At 43.0% G+C, this 12485-nt stretch overlaps 1 protein-coding gene across 2 annotated transcripts in view; it reads right to left on the bottom strand.

The window, feature by feature from the left end:
• Nucleotides 1–12485, bottom strand: part of LOC126365962 (alpha-tocopherol transfer protein-like) — a 104614-nt gene that overhangs the window by 65744 nt on the left and 26385 nt on the right. For both annotated transcript variants that reach the window (XM_050008757.1, XM_050008758.1), the window contains exon 2: nucleotides 5871–6032. In XM_050008757.1, coding sequence (XP_049864714.1) covers nucleotides 5871–6018 — 148 coding nt within the window. In that variant the 5' untranslated portion in view covers nucleotides 6019–6032. The remainder of the gene's footprint in view (nucleotides 1–5870; nucleotides 6033–12485) is intronic.

Here is a 12485-nt window from a genome sequence, read left to right as displayed (position 1 = left end):
GGTTCCTATAGTTACAACTCTTACACGAGATAAATGATAGATTAAAAAATTGAAGATCTAAAGTCGAAGACACCACGAAGACAAGAGAATTTAAGGCTTCCTGACACTTAAATCTATACTCGATGTTAACAAATTTCTCTTCTTCAGAAACGCTTTCCTTGCCATTGCCAGTCTACATTTTATATCCTCTATACTTCGACCATCATCAGTTATTTTGCTCCCCAAATAGCAATACTCCTTTACTACTTTAAGTGTCTCATTTCCTAATCTAATACCCTCAACATCACCCGACTTAATTCGACTACATTCCATTATCCTCGTTTTGATTTTGTTGATGTTCATTTTATATCCTCCTTTCAAGACACTATCCATTCCATTCAACTGCTCTTCCAAGTCCTTTGCTGTCTCTGACAGAATTACGATGTCATCGGCGAACCTCAAAGTTTTTATTTCTTCTCGATGGATTTTAATACCTACTCCGAACTTTTCTTTTGCTTCCTTTAGTGCTTGCTCAGTATACAGATTGAATAACATCGGGGAGAGAGTACAACCCGTCTCACTCCCTTCCCAACCATTGCTTCCCTATCATGTCACTCGACTCTTATAACTGCCGTCTGGTTTCTGTACTAATTGTAAATAGCCTTTCTCTACCTGTATTTTATCCCTCCCACCTTCAGAATTTGAAGGAGAGTATTCCAGTCAAAATTGTCAAAAGCTTTCTCTAAGTCTACAAATGCTAGAAACATAGGTTTGCCTTTCCTTAATCTTTCTTTTAAGATAAGTCGTAGGGTCAGCATTGCCTCACGTGTTCCAACACTTCTACGGAAGCCAAACTGATCTTCCCCGAGGTCAGCTTCTACTAGTTTTTCCATTCGTCTGTAAGGAATTCATGTTAGTATTTTGCAGCTGTGACTTATTAAAGTGATAGTTCGGAAATTTTCACATCTGTCAACACCTGCTTTCTTTGGGATTGGAATTATTATATTCTTCTTGAAGTCTGTGTAACGGTATTGTCATTTAAATCAAACGTCATTTGTCTGTCATTTCAGTGCCTTTTCTTAGCAAATATTATACGAGGTTTGGAACTTTAATAGTGGCAACTATTTATTTACAGCTCGTACAAAATAGATACGTGTTTCAAAGTTTTACTGACCTCTAAAGTAGTCACCAGCATTGTGTATAACTCGTTGCCAGCGATGTGGAAGTCGTAGGATACTCTTAGCAGTGCCAGATGTGTTGACAGTTCGAGCGGCGCGGTCTATTGCCCGACGAATTTGTAGCAGTTCTGAAGCGAATACCGCAAAGTGGTTGCTTCAGTTTAGAAATCGAGTTGAATTTACGAGGGTTTAAGTCATGGGAGTGCAGGAGATGGTATAGCGCTTAGCACCTCCATCAGTGAAACAAATCAGTAACAGGTTGCACTGTACGTGCTTTAGCATTGTCCTCCAAAATGATGGTCAGGTTCTGCAGAAAGTGTCATCACTTTTGTATCTATGCAGTTCATTTTTGGAACACAGCCTACGACCAGCTTTGAGACAGAAGTGATGACACTTTCTGCACGACCTGACCATCATTTTGCAGGACAATCCTCAAGTACGTACAGTGCAAGCTGTTACTGATTTGTTTGACTGCACTCCTCTGACTGAAGCCCTCGTGAGTTCAAATTGATTTCTAAACTGAAGGAAACACTTCACGGCATTCGCTTCGGAACTGCTGCAAATTCGTCGGGCAATAGATCGCGCCGCTCGAACTGTCAACACAACTGTCACTGCTAAGAGTATCCTACTACTTCCACATCGCTGGCAACGGGTTATACACAATGCTGGTGACTACTTTGAAGGTCAGTAAAACTTTGAAACACGTATTTATTTTGTACGAGCTCTAAGCAAATAGTTGCCACCATTAAAGTTCCAACCCTTGTATACTGGAGGTAAAATTACACAGACAAGCCGGACCCTAATATTTGGTGGCCAAACTTCTTCCACAAAGTGTGCCTTACATTCAGGTCAATACTGTATTAAAGATTAAAGAAGGAGGGCACGATAACCACTAACATGAGCAACTCCTTAGCTGGAGAAAATGGAAACACGAGAATAGTATGATTATGTGAAGAATGTCGGCTCGGTGGTTAAGTGATCGACTATTACAATCCTAAGATTTTTTTTCTGTCACTTCTCGCTCCTTTCACGTCTGGTAATTATCACTGTTAATGTCAAAAGTAACAAGCTCCACCGTGGTTTGAAGCTATCCTCCATCCTCCCTGCCCTCCACCCATTCCCCTGTACCTGGCTGGTTAAGCTTTTTCAAAATACAAGTGGAAGGTAGAAGCATACCACCTCGGCGCACAGTAACGCACTGCAGTGCTAAAACCAACCGTCCAGTGAGGACAGCTTTACTTACTCCCCGTAGTGCAGTCAAATTTAGTCCCATCATTCCTGGCATAGTTGCGGCGAACCAAAGCTGGGCTTCGATGAAATGAAGAAGAAAAATGGTTCAAATGGCTCTATGACCTATGGGACTTAACATCTGAGGTCATCAGTCCCCTAGACTTAGAACTACTTAAACCCAAGTAAACTAAGGACATCACACACATCCATGGCCGAGGCAGGATTCGAACCTGCGACCGTAGCAGTAGCGCGGTTCCGGACTGAAGCGCCTACAACCGCCCGGCCACAGCGGCCGGCAAAATGAAGAAGAACATGGAAGTGTTCATCGTTTTCTTCGCTCAACATGAGTGCTATGTGGAAGTGACAGGAGTGACAGACAAATAAATTTGTAGCATTTCTAAAGCGAATGCCGCGAAGTATTTCCTTTAGTTTAGAAATCGGCTTGAGCTCACGAGTGCAGTAGGTGATATAGCACTTAGCACCCCCATCAGTCAGTGTCATGACTTCTGTCTCTAAGCTGGTCATAGGTTGCGTTCCAAAAATGAACAACTGAAGTGATGACACGTTCTGCAGGACCTGACCATTTTGCAGGTCAATGATCAAGCACGTACAGTGCAAGCTGTTACTGATTTGTTTGACCACTAAGTGGTAGACCACCTACTTCACTACCCGGCTTACGCCCTCGTAAGTTCAACTCGATTTATAAACCGAAGGAAACACTTCACGGCATTCGCTTCAAATGGTTCTGAGCACTATGGGACTCAACATCTATCATGAGTCCCCTAGAACTTAGAACTACTTAAACCTAACTAACCTAAGGACAACACACAACACCCAGCCATCACGAGGCAGAGAAAATCCCTGACCTCGCCGGGAATCGAACCCGGGAACTCGGGCGCGGGAAGCGAGAACGCTACCGCACGACCACGAGATGCGGGCGGCATTCGCTTCAGAAATGGTACAAATTCATCGGGCAAGAGACCGCGCCGCTCGAACTGTCAACACAACTGGCGCTGCTAAGAGTATCGTACTACTTCTACATAGCTGGCAACGGCTTATACTCAATGCTGGTGACTACATTGAAGGTCAGTAAAATTTGGAAACACGTATCTATTATGTACGAGCTGTAAATAAATAGTTGCCGTTCCTCACAAGCGACTTCTAATCAAGCTGCGGGCCTATGGGGTATCGTCTCAGTTGTGCGACTGGATTCGTGATTTCCTGTCAGGAAGGTCGCAGTTCGTAGTAATAGACGGCAAACCATCGAGTAAAACTGAAGTGATATCAGGTGTTCCCCAGGGAAGCGTCCTGGGACTTCTGCTGTTCCTGATCTATATAAATGACCTGGGTGACAATCTGAGCAGTTCTCTTAGATTGTCCGCAGATGATGCTGTAATTTACCGTCTAGTAAGGTCATCCGAAGACCAGTATCAGTTGCAAAGCGATTTAGAAAAGATTGCTGTATGGTGTGTCAGGTGGCAGTTGACGCTAAATAACGAAAAGTGTGAGATGATCCACATGAGTTCCAAAAGAAATCCGTTGGAATTCGATTACTCGACAAATAGTACAATTCTCAAGGCTGTCAATTCAACTAAGTACCTGGGTGTTAAAATTACGAACAACTTCAGTTGGAAGGACCACATAGATAATATTGTCGGGAAGGCGAGCCATAGGTTGCGTTTCATTGGCAGGACACTTAGAAGATGCAACAAGTCCACTAAAGAGACAGCTTACACTACACTCGTTCGTCCTCTGTTAGAATATTGCTGCGCGGTGTGGGATCCTTACCAGGTGGGATTGACGGAGGACATCGAAAGGGTGCAAAAAAGGGCAGCTCGTTTTGTATTACCACGTTATAGGGGAGAGAGTGTGGCAGATATGATACACGAGTTGGGATGGAAGTCATTACAGCATAGACGTTTTTCGTCGCGGCGAGACCTTTTTACGAAATTTCAGTCACCAACTTTCTCTTCCAAATGCGAAAATATTTTGTTGAGCCCAACCTACATAGGTAGGAATGATCATCAAAATAAAATAAGAGAAATCAGAGCTCGAACAGAAAGGTTTAGGTGTTCGTTTTTCCCGCTCGCTGTTCGGGAGTGGAATAGTAGAGAGATAGTATGATTGTGGTTCGATGAACCCTCTGCCAAGCACTTAAATGTGAATTGCAGAGTAGTCATGTAGATGTAGATGTAGATGTAGATTAAAGTTCCTACCTTCGTATGAAGTTCATGGGTTTGCTTTACAAACAAAATCTCTTCACTAGTCAGGGTAGAAAAATCTTACATTTCTACGTTGGAAGCTGAACGTGGGAGAAATCACTGTGCAAGCACACCATTTAGAAAATTTGGACAGCTTGCATGAGAGCTGTGAAGATGAAGTAGGAACGAAGAAGCCATAACTCAGCCGCAAATCGAAACGTTACTACAAAAGAATACTGAAGAACACACACACACACTCACACGCACACGCACACACAAATGCACGAACACAACGCACGAACAGGGCAGTTGTCACTGTGGGGGATAGAAAGGAAATGGGTCGGAGGAACTGTATCAAAACCTGTGAATCAAGACTCTTAGATTAGGATGGTATGTTTGTTGTATACAGTTCTAAACAAATGGGGAAGCGAAGAGACAGAAATGGAATGAAAACTGAGCTGTTGTGTACAGAAAGCAGCAACTCACGAACAGTAGAGCTCTCACCACATATCTACGTCTACATCTACATGCATACTCTTCAAATCACGATTAAGTGCCTTGCAGAAGGTTCATCGAACCACCTTCACAATTCTCTATTATTCCAATCTCGTATAGCGCGCGAAAAGAATGAACACCTATATCTTTCCGTACGAGCTCTGATTTCCCTTATTTTGTCGTGGTGATCGTTCGTCCCTATGTAGGTAGGTGTCAACAAAATATTTTCGCATTCGGAGGAGAAACTTGGTGATTGGAATTTCGTGAGAAGATTCCGTCGCAACGAAAAACGCCTTTCTTTTAACAATTTCCAGCCCGAATCCTGTATCATTTCTGTGACACTCTCTCCCATATTTCGATATAATGAAAAATGTGCTGAATTTCTCTGAACGTTTTCGATGTACTCCGTCAGTCCTATCTGGTAAGGATCCCACACCGTGCAGTAGTATTCTGAAAGAGGACGGACAAGAGTAGTGTAGGTAGTCTCCTTAGTAGGTCTGTTACATTTTCTAAGTGTCCTGCCAATAAAACGAAATTTTGGTTAGCCTTCCCCACAACATTTTCTATGTGTTCCTTCCAATTTAAGTTGTTCATAATTGTGATACGTAGGTATTTAGTTGAAGTTATGGCTTTTATATTATTTACGGCTTTTGGATTATTATTAATTATTTAATAATTAATTACTAACCTGAAATCATATGAGGATGTGCAATTGTCTTGGAAGTGATTTCAGTAATTGATAAGATCTTTGGTGATGAAAACAGTTCTTTAACACTGATCTGCTTACCTATGGTGTCGGGTAGGTGCGGCTGGGCCCGCAACCAGTCCCTCAGCGTGGCCAGCGACTGCTGGATCTCGTCATCAGTGGTGCCCAGCTGTTTCCTGATGGCCGCCCGTTGCTCTGCCGTGGCAAACTCGAACTTCATGGCTGGCATTTTAAAACAGTTTCCTGTAAAAGAGCAGGAAAGACCGGTGTCTGGAGAGATCATCAACTCAGGTTTGATCAACAGACCATGGAGAGCTTTCAGTGGTTTCCATTTACCACGAAAGGAATGGGCATCTTTAAATAGAATTAGGACAGATCACAGAAGATGTAAATTATGCCTTCAAAAGTGGAGAAAAACTGAAAAACCATTCTCCGATTGTGACAGTGTGTTACAGACAAAACAGCATAACTGCACGTGACCACGGAGTCTCAAAGAAGGAGATGTGTGAGGTGTGAGCTTTATGCGAGACATTCATAGTGCCACCAAGGATGTCAACAACTGGCTGAAAACACTGGACACTAGTATTTAACTTCCAAAGAATGCACACACACTTATACTGATGCGCCAAAGAAACTGGTATAGACATGCGTATTCAAATACAGAGATACGTAAACAGGCAGAATACGGCGCTGCGGTCGGCAACGCCTATGTAAGACAGTAAGTGTCTGGTGCAGTTGTTACATCGGTTACAGCTGCTATAATGGCAGGTTATCAATATTTAAGTGAGTTTGAACGGGGTGTCAAAATCGGTGCACGAGCGATGGGACACAGCATCTCCGAGGTAGCGATGAAGTGGAGATTTTCCCGTACGACCAGATTGCAGATTGCTGCAGATTTCAATGCTGGGCCATCAATAAGTGTCAGCGTGCGAACCGTTCAATGGAACTTCACAGCAAACATAAACATAGCCAAAGCCTTGCAGACAAACAAAAATTACGCGAAGCGAAATGTAGTGTGAGGAGGGCTATGCGAGAGGCTTTCAATGAATTCGAAAGTAAAGTTCTATGTACTGACTTGGCAGAAAATCCTAAGAAATTTTGGTCCTATGTCAAAGCGGTAGGTGGATCAAAACAAAATGTCCAGACACTCTGTAAACAAAATGGTACTGAAACAGAGGATGACAGACTAAAGGCCGAAATACTAAATGTCTTCTTCCAAAGCTGTTTCACAGAGAAAGACTGCACTGTGCTTCCTTCTCTAGATTGTCGCACAGTTGACAAAATGGTAGATATCGAAATAGACGACAGAGGAATAGAGAAACAATTAAAATCGCTCAAAAGAGGAAAGGCCTCTGGACCTGATGGGATACCAGTTCGATTTTACACAGAGTACGCGAAGGAACTTGCCCCCCTTCTTGCAGCGGTGTACCGTAGGTCGCTAGAAGAGCGAAGCGTTCCAAAGGATTGGAAAAGGGCACAGGTCATCCCCGTTTTCAAGAAGGGACGTCGAACAGATGTGCAGAGCTATAGACCTATATCTCTAACGTCGATCAGTTGTAGAATTTTGGAACACGTATTATGTTCGAGTATAATGTCTTTTCTGGAGATTAGAAATCTACTCTGTAGGAATCAGCATGGGTTTTGAAAAAGACGGTCGTGTGAAACCCAGCTCGCGCTATTGGTCCACAAGACTCAGAAGGCCTTAGACACGGGTTCACAGGTAGATGCCGTGTTTCTTGACTTCTGCAAGGCGTATGACACAGTTCCCCACAGTCGTTTAATGAACAAAGTAAGAGCATACGGACTATCAGATCAATTGTGTGATTGGATTGAGGAGTTCCTAGATAACAGAACGCAGCATGTCATTCTTAATGGAGAGAAGTCTTCCGAAGTAAGAGTGATTTCAGGTGTGCCGCAGGGGAGTGTCATAGGACCGTTGCTGTTCACAATATACATAAATGACTTGGTGGATGACATCGGAAGTTCACTGAGGCTTTTTGCAGATGATGCTGTGGTGTATCGAGAGGTTGCAACAATGGAAAATTGTACTGAAATGCAGGAGGATCTGCAGCGAATTGACGCATGGTGCACGGAATGGCAATTGAATCTCAATGTAGAGAAGTGTAATGTGATGCGAATACATAGAAAGATAGGTCCCTTATCATTTAGCTACAAAATAGCAGGTCAGCAACTGGAAGCAGTTAATTCCATAAATTATCTGGGAGTACGCATTAGGAGTGATTTAAAATGGAATTATCATATAAAGTTGATCGTCGGTAAAGCAGATGCCAAACTGAAATCCATTGGAAGAATCCTAAGGAAATGCAATCCGACAACAAAGGAAGTAGGTTACAGTACGCTTGTTTGCCCACTGCTTGAATACTGCTCAGCAGTGTGGGATCCGCACCAGATAGGGTTGATAGAAGAGATAGAGAAGATCCAACGGAGAGCAGCGCGCTTCGTTACAGGATCATTTAGAAATCGCGAAAGCGTTACGGAGATGATAGATATTCCAGTGGAAGACTCCGCAGGAGAGACGCTCAGTAGCTCGGTACGGGCTTTTGTTAAAGTTTCGAGAACATACTTTCACCGAAGAGTCAAGCAGTATATTGCTCCCTCCTACGTATATCTCGCGAAGAGACCATGAGGATAAAATCAGAGAGATTAGAGCCCACACAGAAGCATACCGACAATCCTTCTTTCCACGTACAATACGAGACTGGAATAGAAGGGAGAACCGATAGAGGTACTCAGGGTACCCTCCGCCACACACCGTCAGGTGGCTTGCGGAGTATGGATGTAGATGTAGATGTAGATGTAGATATGGGCTTTCGGAACAGAAGGCCCACTCGTGTGCCCTTGATGGCTGCACGACACAAAGCTTTACGGCTCGCCTGGCCTCGTCAACACCATCTTTGGACTGTTGGCTGGAAACATGTTTCCTGGTCAGACGAGTCTCGTTTCAAATTGCATCGAGTGAATGTACGGGTATGGAGACAAACTCATGAATCCACGGAGCCTCCATGTTATCAGGGGATTGTTTAGGCTGGTGGAGGCTCTGAAATTGTGTGGAGCGTGTGCAGTTGGAGTGATATGGAATCCACGATACGCCTAGTTACGACTCTGACAGGTGGCACATACGTAAGCATCCTGTCTTATCACCTGCATCCAGTCATGTCCATTGTGCATTACGACGGACTTGGGCAACTCTAGCAGGACAATGCGACAACCCACACGAATGAATGCTAGGAAACAGGGAGGAACCATACTTGTAGACGTGTGCAAATCACACAACACGTGAATCATAAAAGCTTAATCCATTTGGATCGAGGTTATTTTCTTCACTTGTTTTAATTGTGTTATCAGGTAGCCGCTAGTACCCACAACAACGACTTCATCTTTTACACATTAAATATAGTAGGTGCTCAAAATGACTGCCTCCAGCGTCACATAAAATGTTATTTTATGGGACCAACAGATTAGAAAGGAAAAAAAAGAAAAATCTTCAACCCAATTATCAGAAGCATTATGACATATGAATCAGAAGTATGGACAGTAGAATCGCAAACAGTAAAAAGGTTGACGGTAACGGAGACGGACATTTGGAGGCGGTTCACAGGGATATCTAGCCGAGAAAGAATCACAAACGAAGTCATCACGAAGAAAATGGACGTTAAAAATTCAGTTCCAGATTTTATATAAGAAAAACAACTGTTATGGCATGGACATACAAAAAGAGTGTCAAAGGAGAGATTACCACAGAGAATTATGGAATGATAGCCAACAGGAAGAAAGAAAAGAGGGAGACCGCCGATCACATGGATTCAAGTAATTCAGACATCTATCAGAAGCAGAAATATTAAAGAAAATTTATGGACAGGTAGACAATACTGGAAGATGAAAATAAAACTTGATACACAATCCCGGAGTACCAGAAAATGTAAAATGTTACATTGGGAAACCAAATAATATTAATAATCTGTATCTGCACCTAGTCAATTAGACTAAAGAAAAAGGTAACTGACGAATCTCTAAAAACTGGAAATCATAACCAAAAGTGATACAGAAACGATTGAGATGTCACAATAAAAAGCTTGGCGAGTAGCATGAGCTCATGTACAGTATCTACTTTTGGGAGAAATTTCACATTTCATGGGTTAAATACTTTATGTAAAAAGTTGATGAAAAGCCTTTTTAATTAAGCAAACGACACAGTTACACATAACAGCAATGTGATAGTGCAAGGATAGTGTAATACAAAACACATACTGTTTTTATGACATGTGGTTCATATGACTTATTAGATTATTTTCTACACTACTGGACATTAAAATTGCTACACCACGAAGATGACTTGTTAGAGACGCGAAATTTAACCGACAGGAAGAAGATGCTGCGATATGCAAATTATTAGCTTTTCAGAGCATTCGCACAAGGTTGGCGCCGGAGGCGACATGAGGAAAGTTTCCAACCGATTTCTCATACACAAACAGCAGTTGACCGGCGTTGCCTGATGAAACGTTGTTGTGATGCCTCGTATAAGGAAGAGAAATGTGTACTATCACGTTTCCGAATGTAGCCTATCGCGATTGCGGTTTATCGTATCGCGACATTGCTGCTCGCGTTGGTCGAGATCCAATGACTGTTAGCAGCATATGGAATCGGTGGGTTCAGGAGGGTAATACGAAAAGCCGTGCTGGATCCCAACGGCCTCGCATCACTAGCAGTCGAGATGACAGGCACCATGGCTGTAACGAATCGTGCAGCGACGTCTCGATCCCTGAGTCAACAGATGGGGACGTTTGCAAGACAACAACCATCTGCACGAACAGTTCGATGACGTTTGCAGCACCATGGACTATCAGCTCGGAGACCATGGCTGCGGTTACCCTTGACGCTGCATCACAGGCAGGAGCGCCTGCGATGGTGTACTCAACGACGAACCTGGGTGCACGAATGGCAAAGTGTCATTTTTTCGGATGAATCCAGGTTCTGTTTACAGCATCATGATGGTCGCATCCGTGTTTGGCAACACCGCGGTGAACGCACATTGGAAGCGTGTATTCGACATCGCCATATTGGCGTATCACCTGGCCTGGTGTTATGGGGTTCCATTGGTTACACGTCTCGGTCACCTCTTGTTCGCATTGATGGCACTTTGAACAGTGAACGTTACATTTCAGATGTTTTACGACCCATGGCTCTACCCTTCATTCGATTCCTGCTAAACACTACATTTTAGTAGGATAATGTACGACCGCATGTTGCAGGTCCTGTACGGGTCTTTCTGGATACAGAAAATGATCGACTGCTGCCCTGGCCACCACATTTTCCAGATACCTCACCAAGTGAAAACGTCTGGTCAATGGCTGCCGAGCAACTGGCTCGTCACAATACGCCAGTTTCTACTGTTGATGAACTGTGGTATCGTGTTGAAGCTGCATGGGCAGCTGTACCTGTCACGCCATCCAAGCTCTGTTTGACTCAATGCCCAGGCGTATCAAGGCCGTTATTAGGCCAGAGGTGGCTGATTTCTCAGCATCTATGCACCCCAATTGCGTGAATTGTAATCACATGTCAGTTCTAGTATAATACATTTGTCCAATGAATACACGTTTCTCATCTGCATTTCTTCTTGGTGTAACAATTTTAATGGCCAGTAGTGTACTTAATCTTATGTAATTAAAATTACTCATAATTTAAATTCTTTGTAAGTTATGAGAAAACTTATTGAAACAACAAGCAATTCTGAGCAGTCTTTAGCATTTTGTAAAATTGTGCAATCTTGATCATAGTATGAAGGCTTTCACGACCGGATGACATATCTTCTGGTAAACCTTCCGGGATGTAAGGTGGTGGTCTATGAAACTCTTCAGCTCCTAACGTTTCGTCCAGAGCTGCGCTGGACATCTTCAGAGGGGTGTTTCTCCTCCGGTGAGTCTTGCCGACTGACGGGTCGGACGTCTGAGAGCGACTTATATATCGTAGAAAGTGGGCGTGGCCAGAGTTACACGTGATATGCAGAGATAATCATTGTCAGAGATAAAATTTAACTATCAATCGTAATCTCGTCACAGGTAAAACTGTCTAGCAATTCTGTAGTGCTACTGTCCAAATATCACTAAGTTTCATGGTCTCTTCTTTCCGATTAAAATTACAAGAGTGCTAAAAGGAATCCGTTAAAACTCGGTTACACGATAAATCAGTCAAATCTAATGGCCGTAAATTCAACTAAACACCTAGGAATTACAATTACAAATAACGTAAATTGGAAAGAACACACAGAAAATTTTGTATGGATGGCTAATCAAAGACTGCGTTTTATGGGCAGGACAGTTAGAAAATGTAACAGATCTACTAAAGAGTCTCCTTACACTACGCTTGTCCTTCTCTTTTAGAATACTGCTGCGCGATGTGGAATCCTTAACAGATAGGATTGACGGAGTACATCGAAAAAGTGCAAAGGAGGGGTGCACGTTTTTTATTATAGCGAAATAGGTCACTGAAATGATGCAGGAATTGGAGTGGACATCATTAAAACAAAGGCGTTTTTCGTTGCGGAGGTATCTTCTCACGAATTTTCGATCACGTACTTTCTCCTCTGAATGCGAAAATATTTTGTTGACGCCGACCTACAAAGGGAGAAACGATCACCATAATAAAATAAGGCAAATCAGAGCTCGCACGGAAAGATAT

The sequence above is a fragment of the Schistocerca gregaria genome, chromosome 4 (genome assembly GCF_023897955.1).
Source record: "Schistocerca gregaria isolate iqSchGreg1 chromosome 4, iqSchGreg1.2, whole genome shotgun sequence".
Classification (NCBI taxonomy): domain Eukaryota; kingdom Metazoa; phylum Arthropoda; class Insecta; order Orthoptera; family Acrididae; genus Schistocerca; species Schistocerca gregaria.
Note: the sequence above shows the minus strand (reverse complement) of the source record. Positions and strands in the feature narration are given on the sequence as shown.